The sequence below is a fragment of the Megalopta genalis genome, chromosome 4 (genome assembly GCF_051020955.1).
Source record: "Megalopta genalis isolate 19385.01 chromosome 4, iyMegGena1_principal, whole genome shotgun sequence".
NCBI lineage: Eukaryota > Metazoa > Arthropoda > Insecta > Hymenoptera > Halictidae > Megalopta > Megalopta genalis.
In genome coordinates, this window is record NC_135016.1 from 13,461,657 (window position 1) to 13,479,558 (window position 17,902).

General features: G+C 39.8%; 1 protein-coding gene across 2 annotated transcripts in view; it reads left to right on the plus strand.

Annotated features, from left to right (window-relative positions):
- The window catches only part of drm (odd-skipped family member drumstick), a 29,076-nt gene that overhangs the window by 1,141 nt on the left and 10,033 nt on the right, over positions 1-17,902 (plus strand). For both annotated transcript variants that reach the window (XM_076521325.1, XM_033472603.2), the window contains exon 2: positions 12,118-12,772. In XM_076521325.1, coding sequence (XP_076377440.1) covers positions 12,543-12,772 — 230 coding nt within the window. In that variant the 5' untranslated portion in view covers positions 12,118-12,542. The remainder of the gene's footprint in view (positions 1-12,117; positions 12,773-17,902) is intronic.

Here is a 17,902-nt window from a genome sequence, read left to right on the forward strand (position 1 = left end):
GATGTTTCGAACATCTTTCCTTTTGCAACTAGGAATTTTCGTGACAATTTAATGTTTAGTTTTAAACATTGACACCGCGGGTGTTTTTCTATCTTAGAAAGTTTGTTTTGCTTCGGTGTTTCGCACGCTTTCGTAATTATAATTTTGTGAGGTTCAGAATTTTTGTACATCGATATTAAATATGCAATGTTTGATCAGGATTGATGATTTCAACAATTGGAAACAAAAATCGAGTCAATTTTATACAATTCTATACTTTCTGCCTGCGTGTCAACTAATATTGTAATAATGGAATAATTGTCGAACAGTATGAAAATTATTTTTAATTAATAAAATGTAATGTAATCGAGATCTTTTAGACTCGCTTTCAGTTTATCAGGATAAAATACTTTACAAGAAATCTCTCATTGCTTAACGATTTGTTTACATAAATTTGATCAAAAATGAAAGCAGTCTGCAAAACAGTAGATTATCAAACAAGCCTACGTGGACAGTGATTTCTCGTGTTAAATCATTCTAATGAATTGAAGACGGCAACAGTATCTCTAAATCCTTCGAATGTTCTTACTGTTTTGCATTTGATCAATTAATTCCTGTTATAAATGCATAGAATCCTTTCAAAATCAATAAATCGTTGACTAAAACGTATTAGATAAAAACTTCAGACAAAATCCCATGAAACTAGACCTAGACAAAAATAATAAACTCATTTCACATCAAACGTACAAATCGAAAAAGATTGCAGAGAAAATCGAAATTAAGAAATCCTCATTCAAGAGTCGAAACGAGGAACATCTCAACTAAAAGCTGTACCTTAAAAAGTTCACTATAAAAAAAAAAGTGGATACTGAAATTTCCACCTTAAAGAGTTCACACTAAAATTTACACTCTAAAGAGTGTACACAAAAACGTTCTGTGCTATTAGCACTCTAAAAATTGCACCCGCGAGAGACCATCCTGAAAAGTACGTTTTAATCATTATAGTTCAAAGAGTGCACCATACAGCGAGTATTTTAAAATTTGCACCATAAAAAGTAGAAATTTGCATCCTAGAGACTGCACACTACAAAGTTTTTTTTACTACAATCTAATGATCATCACTTCAAAAATTTCATCCAAGAAAGTGCTCCCCAAAACTGCACACTAAAGAATGTACCTTAATATTGCACTCTAAAAGGTGTACATTAAAACTTGCACCCTAACGAGTGCACACTAAAATGTTCTCAACTATGGTCTAATGATTATCACTCTAGAAACAGCACCTCTAAGAGTCTACCTTGAAAAGTGACCCCAGAAGGGTGTTTCCTAAAGAATGCACCTTAATTACTGCACTCTAAAAACCGCACACTTCGAAACGTGCAGACTAAAAACTGTGCACTAAAATGTTTTCTAGTATAGTCTAATCATTATCACTCTAAAAATTGCGCCCCGAGGAGTCTATCTCAAAAGTTATCCGGAAAAGGGTGTACTCTAAAAATTCGCACCCTCCAAAGAACGTGCCATAACATTGCACTCTAAAAACCGTACTTCAAAACTTGCACGCTAAATAGCGTACACTGAAATGTTTCCTCGTATAGTCTAACCATTATCGCTCTAAAAGTCGCACCTCAAACAGTCTACCACAAAAAGCGTGGCCTAAACAGTGTACTCTAAAAATTTGCACCCTTACGACCGCGCCGATCATCTCCCGACCCACGAAAGCACCATTGCCGGCGTCTCCCTCGAGATCACCGCGAAAGGGTCGAGTTCCGATTGGATGGCAAAAGCGGCCGTGGACAGGGAGCCTAGCCCTTCCCTGGCGGATTCCCGGTTGATCGTGACCAAGTACCAAGTCGATCCAGAAGGAGGAGGGTGTGGTTCCCGTTGGTGGATGTCTATGGAGATTCAGTAGCGACTGGCCGAAAACCGGTAGTCAGCGGTAGGGCGGTTCACAGTAGCTCCTCTTTGGTTGGCTACTGGCGAACGAACGAAGGCTACTGCTCCCTTCTTTATTCCTTCCATACATACGAGAACGGATGCACGCACGTCGGCCGAGCTTCTTGGTTGGCTCCACTCCGTCCTCCTTTGATTGGCTGGTTCTTCACCCGCGCCCTCCGTCCTTCGTCTCGTTTTGCCCGCGAGTGACCGAGCGTAAACGTGGTAGCCGCTCGTCTTGAACAGTCGCCGCGAGGACGGATTTCCTGATGAAAGACCGGCCTTGCGGTCGCGGACGCGCCGCACCAAGTCGTTAGCGGTCCTCCAGCTCCCGACGATCTTTAACCCTTTGCGGACGCCGGCCGCCGAATAAGCGTACCTCGTGCCTCTACCTGGGCACCAACGCCGGCTACCGTTGTGGCGGCTAAGTTGTTTACGAGGCTCGGATGAGTTTGGGAAACTCATCGACCAGTCCGGGACTGTTTTCCTTGCCGGATTGTATTTGGTCGAGAAAAGTTCGGTTTCTCGGTAAACAATCGAGCTGTTAGAGGCGAGAAGCTTAGGAAGTTGGGAATCGTTAGCGGTGAACTTGGTAATCGATGTTTAACGACTGGTATGAGATGGCTTTGGAGAACGAGGAGATAGGATTGAATCGGACTTTTGGAATTCATTCTGTCACCTCGAGTGACTCGGTGTCGTAGATGATTCGAGAATTATTCTAACCAAGTTGGTACACTCTTCCTTGGTAGATCGTATTAAGGAAGAACTTTAGCACTCAATTTAACGTCGAATGTTCAGTAACTGGTATGGGACAAAAAATGACGAGATAGGACTGAATCAGTTTTTTCTTTCGGAATTTATTCGATCATCACGAGTGACTTTTTCCACGTAGAATGTAACTTGGCGTCGTAGTAGATGATTTAAGAAAACTGTGACGAATCTGGGATTCTTTATCTTGATTGACTGCATTAGGTTGGAGTAAAAATCGTTTTGTGGCTATGCAAATGGAGCGATTACTGTACCACTCAACTTAGCATCGAACGTTAAGTATCTGCTAGTTTTGGAGAACGACGAGAAAGAACTGGATTCGAGATTTTGCAATTTATTCCGCCACTTCGAGCGATTATTTCATGAGGAGAGTAACGTGGGATTCTTCGATGATATAGGAAAATTGCAGTGAACGTGGGAGTTGTTCCTTGGCAGATCGTGTTAGGCGGTTCAGACGATAGTTTTGTTTTCGACCAATTCGGGATAGTTTATAGATAAGCGACTGAATAACATAGGAAAAAACATAGAAAAAGTGTGAATTATTGGTACCGAATTTGGCATCGAATGGTTGTAATTCTAAGTGACTGGTATGTGCTGATTTGCTTTACCCGTCACGAGAGAATCTTTATAATTTCAACGATTTTAAAATGTCAAACTGAATGAGTCAATTCATTTACTGCAAAATGAGTAAATGAAAAAGATTGAAGTCAAAGTTAAATTGTATACAGCTTGCATACCTTGTGCTTTTGAGTTTAAGAGTTTATGTTGAAATGTTCAAAGTATTTTTTCTATCACGATAAATTAATTGCTCAGTAATCAATTATTTCAATCTTGTTTTAAATTTAAACTCTTTCCTCGAATAGGCATTTTTTTCGTGTCTACATAAAAAGTACATTCTTTCGTTGTTCCCAATAAATAAACATCGTAATTGCAAAATTACATTAATAATATACGAAATATTGCATTTCCATTGCATGTGCGCTGTCGTCTAAAAAATGTCAGCGAATAAACAAAAACAACGGAAATTGAACAGCGATTTGTTTTCGGTGCATTTTCATGGTTTTGATACATCACTTTACGACCGTACTTACATTTACATATATTGAATCAAATCAGTTGGATCAGTACAGAACTACTGTATTTTAAAGATACAATTATTTTCTGAAATTTCAAATTAGTTCATTCAAACCTATATTTGCATTAAAATCTCTGGCGTTTTAACACGTAATAATGCAGTGCATATTTCATCATAACATTGTCTCTCAACCAAAACGATCTTCCAAATTCAATATCGTCGAAATATCATTGTTGTTAAACATCCTTTCTTCCTTCCTTTCGCTATATTTTGTTAAACAATTGCCTAACCACGATGTAACATTAAAAACAGACCACACATTTTCGTCAACTATGATAAAAATAAATTTAAATCGAATTTAAGTCGAATTTAAATCGCTAGAAGAATTCAACAAGCACATCCGTCCATAATTACGTTTAACTTACTAAAATCATTAACGAATTAAAAAAAGAAATAAACATATAATTCGGCTCCTGTTTCTCAGAAAAATCCTCGCTCGCTCACAACGTTCCAGCCGATCGAGGCGTGCACGGAAAGAAACCCATAACAGAATATATTCGACAAAACGGATAGTTCGTTCACCGTAATCCCGTGTCACGATCCAAAATCTCGCGTAACCGATGCGAATCACGGCGCAACGCGCACGATAATTTTGAACGGACGACAAGCGCGCGTACCTCCGATTTCGTTGGACGTGCTCGTGGTTCACGAGCGAAGCTCCCTCGCGGCAACGTCAGCGTCCTTAGGGGACGACAGCTTGATCGAATTGCTGGACGCGTGTCTAACAAGATTAAGAAATCGAACGCCGGTCGCCCGGCTTAATTCTGTAATTGTATTCCCGTCGGGGCCCGGCCAAACAACTCCATTATTCTTCGCGACGGCTCGAACTTGTATTTTACAACGCGCCGGGCGAAGAGGAACGTCGGTCACGGCTTGTAACTCCGCTGTTGTAACGGCGAAGCCGGCGGCGGGTCCGCCGGCTGATACGGCGGACAAATTTCGACGTTCGAGATCGTACGTCTCCCGCACGCAATTCCGTCCTTCATTAACGTGATTTCAAAACGCGCGATTCTTGCGCAAGATTTTCGGCAAACCGATCGTAGATCTTTAAGCCGCGCCGATGCGAGACAGCGGAGAGCCTACGCGGCTCTACGGCGTTTTCGTGGGCTCGTTTCAGGATCCCTTCGACATGCCGCGCGATTTTAAATGCGTGCTTTCACATACATCGCATTATCATACATTATCATACATTAACTTTGACCTCTTCATCGCGACACGCGAGCAGACGAACTTGCCGCTCGGCATAAGATTTGCTGTCATGGCGCTGGTAATGATACACGCTCGGTCTGGGTCGGAGGAATATATTATGGCCGCTCTTAGGCGAAATAACGTAAGTCACACGTTTTCACTTTCAAGATATTCCGGTTTAAAGCTCGAGGTGTCTATTCTTGGATGTTGACTTTGCTGATATTATATTCTCGTTTTCTGGAACGGGCGGTTTCTTCCTCGCGTTTTCTTTTTTTTCGCTGGCCTTTTTCGTGCATTATTCGGCCTCGCTGTACCTATAAAATCTTTCGATGTGTTTTCTTTTTATAGAAAACCGAAGGCATTTGGAAAATGAGAATATTTGACGTACGTTATACGAGAAACTTGTGTTAGATCTGTTCTCGAACGATTTAAATTGGAAAGCAAATGTTTGTCTATTTATTTATGAATGCTTTAAGTCGGACGGTTTATTTAGCAAATACAGAATTGTTAGAAGGACGTGGAATAATTTATAATTTCCTTGAAGGATGTTCGGTAAGAATTTTGCAACTAATAATAATAAGAAATGAAATATTGATTAGAAAATATTTCTCCAAGATGAAGTCGCAGCAAAAATAAATCTTCTATTAGATATTTATTTACGTCACAAGTTTTAAAATACTATGTCTCTTAGTAATAAAACCAGGTAACTCGTGTATGTGTTTCAAAAGCAAGTTTTCAAGAAGAACTTCAGAAGTGAAAATCGCAACGTGCGACAGTAAATTATATGAAACACGTAGCATGAAAAGTAATCCGAGGTATAACGAGGACAATTACGGCTTAAAATTATAATCGCAAAATCTTCTCACATTCTCATGCTAACTATCGCAAAGTCAAGTCGTCCCGATTATTACGTTATAAATCAGCTTTTCAGTCTCTGGCTATCGATCATTATAAATTCGTCTGATTTACATACAAGTTACTCAACATCCGGTAATTTATGAAGATTGTACGATCGAACTCGGATATTAATTAGGCTAGAGTCATCGAGATTAATTACCAAAGGAATCTATACAACTAGTTTACACAGTATTCCACTGAAAACTACGTCAATCATCGGTCTCGATTTCGAACATAATATATCTTGTCTTTCTCTTATCTCGCGATGTTTTCAACCGCAACGAAGTTGCGGAATAACCTATTATCTCTGTCATGAAGTACGCTATCCTTTCGAATCCAAAAATGGCAGAATCGTCGTAAATGATTAGAATACGGCAGGATTTGCATGAGAAAAAAAATTGTATCTGAAACTTTTACAATTTTTATGCTTCGGTTTACATCGTAGATAACTTCATAACAGTCTTAATGCATTAGTCAATTTTTCTGATGAAATTATCAGCAACTGGAGTCCGATACTGGCAAACTATTGCAGTAATTCATTTCTGCATGATTACACGTTTTACGCTTTTAATTTTAGCATTCCAGAGTCGCGTTTGTTTCATGTAATAAAATGATATAATCATTACGAAAGTAATATCTTAGTTCTAAGGGAATAAATAGAAAACTATTTTGTCAATTTTATGGCAAATAGAATTATTCAAATCCTTTAAAATCCATTCTAATCACGAATCAACTATTTTCTGTCTACTTTTCAACCTATTTCTTTGACCTCAATATTTATTTATTGTTTAGGGTTTTTGATCCTGTTACTTGAACTAATATTAATGGTTCATCATTTATATAATAGCTGTATCAAAATTAGATTTAAACTCCAGAAACCCAAACCTCATGTGAAACCAGAGAGAGGTCAATTTGACGTCACTTTACACTTGCACATTGTCTTGAACTTATCTCATTTTATAAAACTAATTCTCGAGTCCAGAACATGTTTGCCTAAAATTTGATAAACCGCGAATCTGACAATGATCTATATTTCGAAATAACACACCTGAAAGTCATAGAGCCCCATGGTTTTCATAGTAGACTCATAGTCTTTCGTCATTTGAAACTTTCAATACGGGTGAAACGAATTGCTGTAACGATAAGCGCGTTTTAAATCTCCTCTTCCAAAGAGCAGATCACGATCGATGATAGATCGATCGTCTATTGACAGCGTGGCATATTTAAATTAGCCCGATGACGATCAAATCGGTTGAAAAAAACGGCTTATTCTGTCGAAGACAGTTTTGCACAAAACACGTTGCAAATCGTGAATGTAATCACGATTTGAAAGAAACCACCCACGGTCGCAGAACTGTCCATTCCACTCCTCCTCAGACTTAGGGTTCCAGTTTTATGCTGAAATTGTGATAGAAGCTGCAAAAAATATCAGTCTTCGTTTAGTTTCTTAACAACAAAGCGCCGCAATTTCAGTAATTTAGTGTAGAATGAAATGACGAATGTGACATAAATATCGATTACACCAGCCACGAAGTGGTCTTTACTTGTATATTTACTGATGTGATATGGTTCTTAACTCATATATTGGAGTCACGGGCGACTTTTATTGCTATTTCAATTTTACTTCTATTTTATTTTCTTGTAAAAGTATAATTTTCCATACTTTACTACTTTATACACTGGCTAAGAATAAATTATCAATGGAGCACTTATCTAGATTTACATTAACACAATTTCTTGTACTTTGGGATCTAGCATAACTCCGTAGTAGTGATATCATTGTATAAGTAATTTTTGCGGACAATTATTACGACAAAGAGGGTATGGAAATGAGATCTATAAAACGGTGCACGCATCGAAGGAATTAACCAAGGATTAAAGAGTTTCCCAAAGTAACTATTTCAAGCTGTTAATCGGTTCCGAATGAAACAATTATGGAGACCGGAGAAAAGTCTTGTCACTAGACCACGGATAAATTGACAGTATGAAATAACAAACAACGAAGACATTACAAGAATTGAGCATTGATTTGCCTTCGCATATACGACACTATCGAATAAATATACAATCGAATAAAAATGTATCTGCATAAAACTTTATCCAATGTTCCTAATAAGGAATTGTGCGAATAATTTAGAACGCGCGATTATTCATTATTCGTCATAAATTATTCTATATATTTATTCGAATTAATAATTCGCATAATTCTTTATTCGAATAAATTGTTACCTAGACAAATTTGTATTCGATCCTATATTTATTCGATATTGTCGAATAAAATGTGATTCGTTCGAATTTTTCTCTTCTCTATCAAACGAATAAAACATTGCCCAACTCTGGGATGGTGGGACCGGTTACCGTGGGGTGACGATTCAAAGATAAACAAAATAAAAGAATTAAAAAAAACTGTAACACGTCTCATTGGCTAAATATGAAGTTAATTGTGCGCGGAAACAAACCGAAGGCACAGCAATTGGTGAGCCCACAGTAACCGGTTCCACGACCCTATCCTGCTTCGCGCGAAGCTCCACGAACATTTTCTATTCCGCGTGAACATCCGTGATCGAACGATAGCCGCGAGATTGACCGCGATGCGAGCGGTTGCGGGGAGAGCAATCTCGTCTAACGAAATCGGCGGGCGGCACAGTGTGTCATCTTCGAGTTAGCGTGATGACGAGCGAAGCGGAGCAAAAAACTGCTATAGCAGACTCGCGCGTAACACGCAGCTCCGATTAGGCCCCACCGCCGTTAGGCAGCCTAACCAACCAGGATACGCCCAGCCACGCTTATTACTCATTCGGACACGCCACTTTATTCGAGCGTGCGCCGTGTGCTTACCTTGCGCTACCAGTAGCACCGGACGTGGCTCCTGCACAATGGCCGCGCCACACCGCGCGATTGGACCCCGGGGGCCTTTTTTATTGCTGCCTCTCCACTCCGCGGGACCACTCTTTTCGACTACCGGTCAACAACTGAGCCACTTCGCGTGCTGCTTTCATTCGGTCACGCTTCTTGATTGATCCTCGCCCTTACGCGCCGCAAGACGCGGCCGTCGCGCGGCGAATCGCGCGCGTTCCACGATCGTTCACGGAAACGCCGCGCCGTGTCCCAGTTTCGTTTTATGCCCCCTTAATCCCAGGCACGTTCTACTTCCCGTATTTGGTCTAGCTGATTGTAGAATCGCTCTGCCGTGCCGGCGACGGCCATTTCACGACGCTCCAGATTGTCCGAAGCTGAACGATGGGTTCAGTGGAAAGTTTAAGCTTCGAGGAGACGCTGATAAGTTTTCGTAGAGATGGTTTGTGGGAAGTTTCGCCGTTTTAGGGAGTAAAGCGCTTTTAGTCCGGTTAATTGGAATTGTTCGAAAGGGAAGAGGCCACTTCTTAATGTTGTAGATTGTTCAAAGCTAACTGCTGGATTTTGGGGAAAGTTTTGGGGAGAAGCTGACGTCGATAAGTTGTATAGAGATGGTTTTTGCGACTTGGGAAGTAAACTATTTATAGTCCGATTTATTGGAAAATTTATTGGTTTAAAATGACACAGTCCATTTCTTGATATTCTAGATTGTCCAATGGATTGTCTGATGGTTTTTGTAGAAAGTTGAAAGAAAATCTGATATTGATAAGTTTTAGAAATGATTTGTGAGGATTTTGACTGCCTTGGGGAGTAAACAATTTATAGCCTAATTTATTGAGGTGGTTTAAAACGAAAATATCCGTTTCTTGATGTTCTAGATTATCCAAAGCTAACTGATGGATTTTGTACAAAGTTCAAGTTTGAAGAGAATCTGACGTTGAAAAATTGTAGAAATGGTTTCTGAGGATTTTTGCTGTCTTTGAAAATAAACCGTTTATAGTCTAATTTATTAGAATGGTTTAAAAAGAAAGAAACGGTTTCTTGATATTCTAGATTGTTGGGAACTAATTGACGCATTTGGTGTAAAGTTCGTGTTTTGAGGAGAATCTGACGTCGATGAGTTGTAGAATTAATGGCTTCTGCGTGTTTTACTCTCTCAGATAGTAAACCATTTATAATTTGTTTAATTGGAATTGTTTAAAACGAAAGAGTCCATTCCTTGATGTTCTTGATTGTTGGAATCCAAATGTCGTATTTGGTGGAAAGTTCGAGATGTTTCGTGGAGAATTTGAAGCTGATAAATACTAGAAACGAGGATATGGTTCGTGAGGATCATGTTGCATCGTGGAACAAGAAATGTCAGGATAATTAGTATTGCTCGAAAAGTAATAGTCTTATGACACGAAACTGTTACGAACACTTAACGTAGCATGTCCAATGCTATGGCTTCGTGCGTCTATTACTTTCACAGATATTTGAAGGTCTAGTCTAATACAATCCTACTCTTAGACTCTTTCGTGTTGGTCCTGTTATTTTGAATCATTATTATCGTCTACTTATTTTCGGTGTCTTTCAGTGTGGAATATTTGACCTCATAATGTTCGAGAAATTGTGTCTCGAACAAAAAATTGACTAGACGATATGGAGATTGAATCCAGCAATTTTCTGTGAACTATTAAACGTATACTGTATAACTTGTTTCGAATTCTTCACGAATATGTGCATTCATTTCGAGTCCAAGCGTAGTCCGTTTTGCGTTCGTTTTCATTGCACTTCAACTTAGCTTTTCGTTGGACAGCTTATATTGTAGGATCTGTGACGTAAAAAGACGTTACGCGTTTGATCCTTTTCAGCTTTTCAACTTCAACTTTCTTTGTGAGACAAAATCACGAACAAAGTTTTCATAAAACCGCTTGCGTTGCTATGCAGTTTGAACCGATTGAATTGATAATAAAATATTCGAACACGCAAGTATTCATGTCCAGATTGAATGACGAAGATTTATTGTTTCTTGACAGCGACGATAAGTGAAATGGCTGACTTGCACCTATAAATTCTAAGTAAATTATAACATATTATAGCAACAGGGGTACGGATAGCCAAACTATGCATTTTGTCAATTTATCAAAGATCGTCAAAAATTCATTGTACAACAGTTAACAAAAATGAGTGCAGGTTATATTTTGCTTGAATCTCATTAAGATATTTAATCGATCAAGATCATTCCTGCTTGATTTTGATCGTTCGTAAAACGAATTTAAGAATCCATCAGTTTGTTCTGTGCTGGAGTATTTGTGAGAAGTAGAATCTGCCGATCATAGACAGACGCGCGATGCAATTTCTATTCAATAGCGCTCGAAATTATGCATCGAATGGAAAAAATCAATTGTATTACCTGATGCTCTTTATACATAAATATTCAGTGTATCGACAACGTAAAAACTAACATTCCTCGATAAATAAATTTTTAATCATGCTATATCGTTTCGTTTGTTCCACAACAGGCAATAATATTGTGCTTATTATACAAAACATGAACTAAATCAAACTGAATCAAAAACATAAATTATGACCCGTTTTCGTAGATCCTAAAAATATCTGCAGTGTAAATATCATAACTAGACTACGGATTTCATGCATTTATAGCAGATTTAGTCGAATGCAATTTAAGATACTAAAACGATGAAAAGAATTCGAAAATATCAATCTATTATTATTAATCTATTAGAACCATTAAGCAAAGAACGAACTCGCTGTTTAGTTTCTATTTCTTGCGATCGAAGCAGCCAATTTTTATTTTGCATGAAAATCCGACAGAAACACTGTCTAACAAATTGAGTCCATGTAAAACCGTTCAAACCAAGTTACGCTTGCCAACGATCATGATAACCTTAATCATCAGCAAACTCCATTAAAACCAGCAACATCTCAACAAATGAACAAAGCAACCGTTCTGCCAATATTCAGTCAATCGTTTCCAGTTCTGTTAACAAAATCCCATCGATATCGCGCGATTCTCGCGCGGATCGTCAAATCAATCTCCGTGAACCGCGAATCGTTCCCTCGTAATAGAAACGTCGCGAGCAACTCGCGACATCTCGTCTAAAAATGACAAAGCCCGGCAAGAAAATGGCTGCCGTCGATGCGACAAAATCATCAAAAAGAAAAAGAAAGAAAAGAAATCCCGACCCAACAATAAGCTGAGACACGCTCGCATCGGATTAGACCGTCCGAAAAGAACCGTTCGAAGACTGTAGCCCGATCGTCGCGGTTCGCAACGATCGTGGCCGTTCGATCGAACGAACGATCGCGTCCCCATGGATCGATCCGAAAAATCATTGCTCCTTTATTTCCCGCAGGTAGAGAGAGGTACGAGGTTCCGCGCACGAGGGGGTACAGCCGGAGTGATCTCACTCCCAGAAGTTAGCCGGTCGGGACTAGGTTTGCGCGGGAGGAGAAGAGCGACACGCACGAGAGCGGCGAGAGAGGGATCCCAGGAGGAACCCCGTCGAAACGTGAGAGACCGAGAGAGAAAGAGAGAAAGAGAGAGAGAGAGAGAGAGACAAAGAGACAGAGACCGAGAGGAAGCAAGAGAGATAAAGCGAGAGAGGAAAAGAGAGAGAGAGGAAGAGCGAGAAAGAGAGTAAGAGAGATAAAGCGAGACGGCCGCAGGCTGAACCGGTGGAGGGAGCGACTCGAGGCGTTAGCAGGACCGTGAGAGAGGAGGTAGAGGGAAAGGAGACAGAGAGTCGACCAAGAGAAGGAGCGGTGGGAATTTATAAGGATGTTCGCGATAATGCCGATGGAGACAGAGGGGCACGGCAGGGAGTTCGGCCGCCGGCAGAAGATGCGCGCCAAGTGCACGGTAGAGTTCGTCTGCAAGTACTGCCAGCGGCGCTTCACGAAGCCCTATAACCTCATGATCCACGAGCGCAGCCATAAGGACGACGTGACCTTCACTTGCGAGGTCTGCGGAAAGTCCTTCAAGCGGCAGGACAACCTCAAGCAGCACAGGTACCATTCTTCATTATCCTTGCAATCGTTCTATCGACGAATATCGCGGATACGTTCCTCGTAATTATGATCACATTGAATTGTTTTGTTTTTTTTTTGTTTGTTTGTTTGTTTGTTTGTTGCCGAGCCTCTTCTAATTTGCCGCTCGGCGACGGGACCAGTCTCCCCGGAGTCGATTCGCACGGCCAGACATTGATTAGACGGGCTCGCCTTTTTTTCTCATCTGTGCGCCGAGTTTAATAGTGCAGCCGACGCGTCTCTCCTTCCTTCTCCTCTTCGATCACCTCCCCCACCCGCCCGCCGATCTTTTCACGTTCTCGTTTTCGTTTTTGTTTAATGGGTCCCTCGTAAATTTTTACCCTCGCCTCCCCTTCCTCCCTGCCGGCGTCGTCCTCTCCTTGTTCACGTGTGCACACGCGGGACCCAGTGATGGTTATGAATGAATCCGTGCCAGCCCGAAAGGTCATACTGTGCTGCTCGCGTCCGACAGGCACGCAGGAGGCTGCCGCGACTACTTGACGGATGATAGATCGTGTACAGTGAAGTTCAATGTGACCGGGCCGCGGCCACCAAAACCGTTCTTGTCAATGTCTGCGCCGATCGCGGGCCCGACTTTCGGGGCTGGGCCCGGCCCTCCCGCTCGTTACGACCCGTTCGACGAATGATGAATGTTGCCGGCGATGTGTTGTCTGTCTCTCTGTGCTCCGCTCGTGTTCCGTCGGTGTGCTGTGCGAAACGATCGCCGCTGGTTCGACGGTCTGTTGACATTGTCCGGTGCTCGGCAGTGGAAGCCGCGATTGTCCGGGCTTAACAGTGACACGCGAACGTTCGGATAAGAGAAGTTACAGTGCCAGGTTTCGTCTTCGTTCGGTTTTCTCGTTAATCGTACCGAATGTGGCTCGGGTTCGATTCAGCTGATCGCGGGCGCGGTACGACAGTGTTCGCGCGATGGTGATTCGCAAACCGTCGCTAGAGTTCAGAGCGGTTCGGCTTCTTGTTTTCCGTCTGTCAGGAGGTGAAATATACTGTGTCGCGTCAAAACGAAGGTTCATAATCGTTTGTCGAGCAATGGTGCAGTAGATCGTCGAAATTCGTTATCGGCTTCTGAAACGTCACGATTCGCAAACCGTCGCTAGATTTCAGAGCGATTTCATTTTTCTTGTCTCTCGTCTGTCAAAAGTTCAGTTATACTACGCTGTATCAAAAGAGACATTGATAATTGTTTATTTGGATAATCGTAGATTTGTCGCAGTTTTTGGCTATTTATCACGTCGATTTTTGAATAGCGCAAACCGTCGCTAGATTGCTCCGCGGTTTAATTTCTCTTCTCTCGTCCGTCAAAAGTCTAAATATGTCGTGTTAGATCGAAATGAAGGTTTATAATTGCTTGTTGAATAATAGCGTAAAAGATTGTCCAAATTCTCGGCTATCGATTATCGATTTTGTAACCATCGCAAATCGAGAGCCGTCGCTAGATAACCAAGCGGTTCGGCTCCATGACTTTCGTCTGTCAGAAATTAAAATTCGCTGTGTTGCCGAGACCCGGAAATTAACAACAAATAACAATTAATGATAACGTGGAAGATCGTCAAAATTCTAGGCTATTGATTGTTGGCTTTTGAAAGATCGCGAGTGACGAACCGTCGCTAGATTTCCAAGCGGTTCAGCTTATCTTTCGCCTGTCAGAAATTGAAATGTATTGTGCTGCATCGAAGTGAAGATTAATAATTGTTAATTAAACAACGATACAGCAGGTTGTCGACATTTCTAATTATCAAGTTTTGACAGATTGTTGAAAAATGCTGATGCACTGTAAGTTGCATCAAACTGAAGATTAATAATTGTTAATTAAGCAACGATATACAGCAGATCGTCGATATTTTTAATTATCGATTATCGATTTTTGACAGATTATTGAGGAATATTGATACATCGTTAGTGCGCTCTTATTCAAAACTATCGAAAATCGGGAACAGTGAGTTGTTGGAACGTTTCATGACGGTTTTCGGTGAATATTAACATTTGTGACGTCACGTCTGCAACGCAACGTGTGTCGCGTTTGCATAGTTGCAAAGCAGAAACCATAGTTTTTGATGATCGGTTAACCGTCTCACTGCATTTCCAAGTAGACGATGAAAATGATCGAACTTCCACGATTTACAAGCGACGGTTTCCAAAGTTTCGATTCAATGTTTTGTCGCGTGAATTCGACTCGCAAATTCGCGCATACGATTCCGTAGTCCCCGGACTAGTTCATAAAACTTTACGAGAGGGTTTTTGTTCCGAACGATCGGATTGTGGATTTTAAACTAGCCGAGTGTGCCTTGCGTATTGACTTAGGCGAACAAGAATAAGCCTCGCTCTGAAAACTGGTCAGGTCACTGGTACGACTTCTCCTGTAGTTGGAAGGACAATTTAGCGTCGATAATACAGTTGAATCTCTTGTATCCGAATCGACTGGCATACGTGATTTTCGAATGATGAAATTGTTAAGGAATGAAACGACGATTATAAATGTTGCTTATTTATTCAGACGTCGCGGAGATTGACAGCTTGTTTCGACGTAGCACATAGACAGTTAAATTACATCATCGCTATACTAGAGAGTGTCTAATCAATATCAATGTTACTGGTTTTCTTTATACAGGAATGAAATCTTCGCGTTATTAATATTTTATATTTAAAGTAAATGGTTTATTATAAAATAGGGTAGATTCGGACAGTTTGCGAAATAAATCAACAAACCACATAAAAATATGTAAATTCATATAAATAATTGCTTTCGGCTGTATTTATTATTACTTTGCTTCAAATTACAGAAAATCTCTTCGAAAATTTATTGATATTATAATAGTATAGGCATGTTTTGCGCGAACACAATGTATTAAGAAAAGACAAAGAATCAGATATTGATTGATCTCTAAAATTATAGAATGGATGTATTTAACCAATAAGCATCTATTAATATTAAAAAATAGCGAATTCGTTAACGGAGAGAATCGAGTCGCATAAATTTTGCGAACTTTTCAACTTTTCATGTTGTAAAACTATGTTATCCAGATAGTCTTGAAACAGGCATTAAAAATATAAATGACAGTCGAAATCGCGAATAGTCAATCTTCGTGGGAAATTTTCTTGTAGATCGTTGTTAACTAATTAAACTAATGAACTAAATGAACACATATATGAACTATATGAACTCATCTATGAAAGTTATAATAATAGAATAATATTACAATGGAAAAACTTCTTCTATCGTGATCGAACAATATAATTCGCAACAAACGGAGCACAGACTGTTAGCAACAATGAAAATGTTTTTGGCATCGTTTACGAATATGCATAGTCGCTTGAAACGTCTCGATCACTAATTTTCTGAAACAAAAGTAGATTTAATTTCTTCCTGTGTAGAATATAAACTAAAATTTCGATTGTTTAAACATACCTTTTATGATAACGTGTATCAATGCAAAAGAATAATCATCACTAGATTGCAGATTTCATGCATTCATAATAAAAGCGAGTAGTTGCAATTTCAAATAGTAGAAAGATTATAAGAATTTAAAAAATGTCAACGTGTTTCTTTTCAATTAATAGGAATTATCGCAGAAAGAAAAAACTAACTAAATTAGTTTCCGTTGTATAAAAATCCGCAGTCTAATCGTGACACATTCGAAAGCATTTTCTTGCAACTAATTTCTCTTCGTCGATCAGTATCAAAAGTGATCAAGAAACTTTTCGCCGACAGCGTATTCACTTTCGAATATTTCAGCAAACGTTCCAAGCAGAAAGATCGTAGCATTATTTCGTTGCTCGTGAACTTCCGAACTAATTGCATCCTTCACCTATTGCACAAGAATTCTTCACGAGCGAGACCGACCGAAAGATTTATGTGGGGCAGCTTGAATTCAAAGGGTCCAGAGATTTCGATGGAACCTTCGCGAGATCTGGCTACAACGAGCAGGCAGTTCGTCGAAAGATCAAAAGTTCGTTTGCCAAATGTTGAGCTTAACGGAATAACGAACGTTACAACTTCTATGAGGCCACCTGGAAGCTCGACGCGAATAACGACTCGATTAAATTGAGAGGCCGGAGTCGCGTTAAAGACAGCCACATATCATTCCGCGATCCGTCGGTCGTCGACGATAGGCCGTTGGTAGAGAAACAGCTTTTGAAACAACAGCGTAGCATAAAATACAATCATGATACCCGTGGGACTATCATATTGATAATTAATTACGGCTGCGAATGCAAATTTGTTCGTTCCTGCGTTACTATTTCCGTAGGCAGCGACTCGTTTCCACGGCGAAGTCCCTCTGACTTCGTTCTCATAAGCCGAATGATTTTTTGTGGTTCCCGATGACATAAAGTCAACGATTTTACGGAATAATTTTAAATAATTTCGAGACTTTAATGGTAACTCCTGACGATGCAACCAATTCCGCGGCAGAATCTGGGTGATCAATTATGCAAATGCGGAAAGAAAGATTTTTTCGAACGTCCGTAATAAATAACGAGAACATTACGACCGCTTTTAGCTTTCAGGCCGGAGGATGTTTATTAAGGCGTAATTAATTACGATGAGAAACAAGCAACAGCTTGTTAGACAAGGAAAACAGTGTCGTACATCCGGCGATGTTAGTTTAGTTTTCTAAAATTTTGAACGATGCCGTCAGTTTCGAAGCTTATTAGACTTTTATCCAGATTTTCAGAATGAAATGTTGTATTGTTTTAGCTTCGTTGTTTTCTGATTGTTTCGCAGAGATTTTAAGTACGAAATTTAACTTTGACTATTTTTACCGTTTGATTATTTTTATTACCTTCACTATTTGGCATTCTACTTGAATTTCATAATTTAGTAAATAATAGAGCAATATAGTGACATGAAAGAATCGTTTGAAAAAGTGATTTGAAAATTATTTTTCTCTGGTTTCCTGACGAACCGGTTGAACGTTTGTAAATATTTTATTATGTTTAGGTTTTTAGATTATTTTTAGATTATATATTTTCATTCGGAAATTATATTCTGTATCAAATGGAAAATTGTTTCTTTCTTTTAATAATTTTAATAAATTTAAAACATCGATAGTGTTTGAAATATCTGAAATCTCTCAAAAACATGTTTTTGAG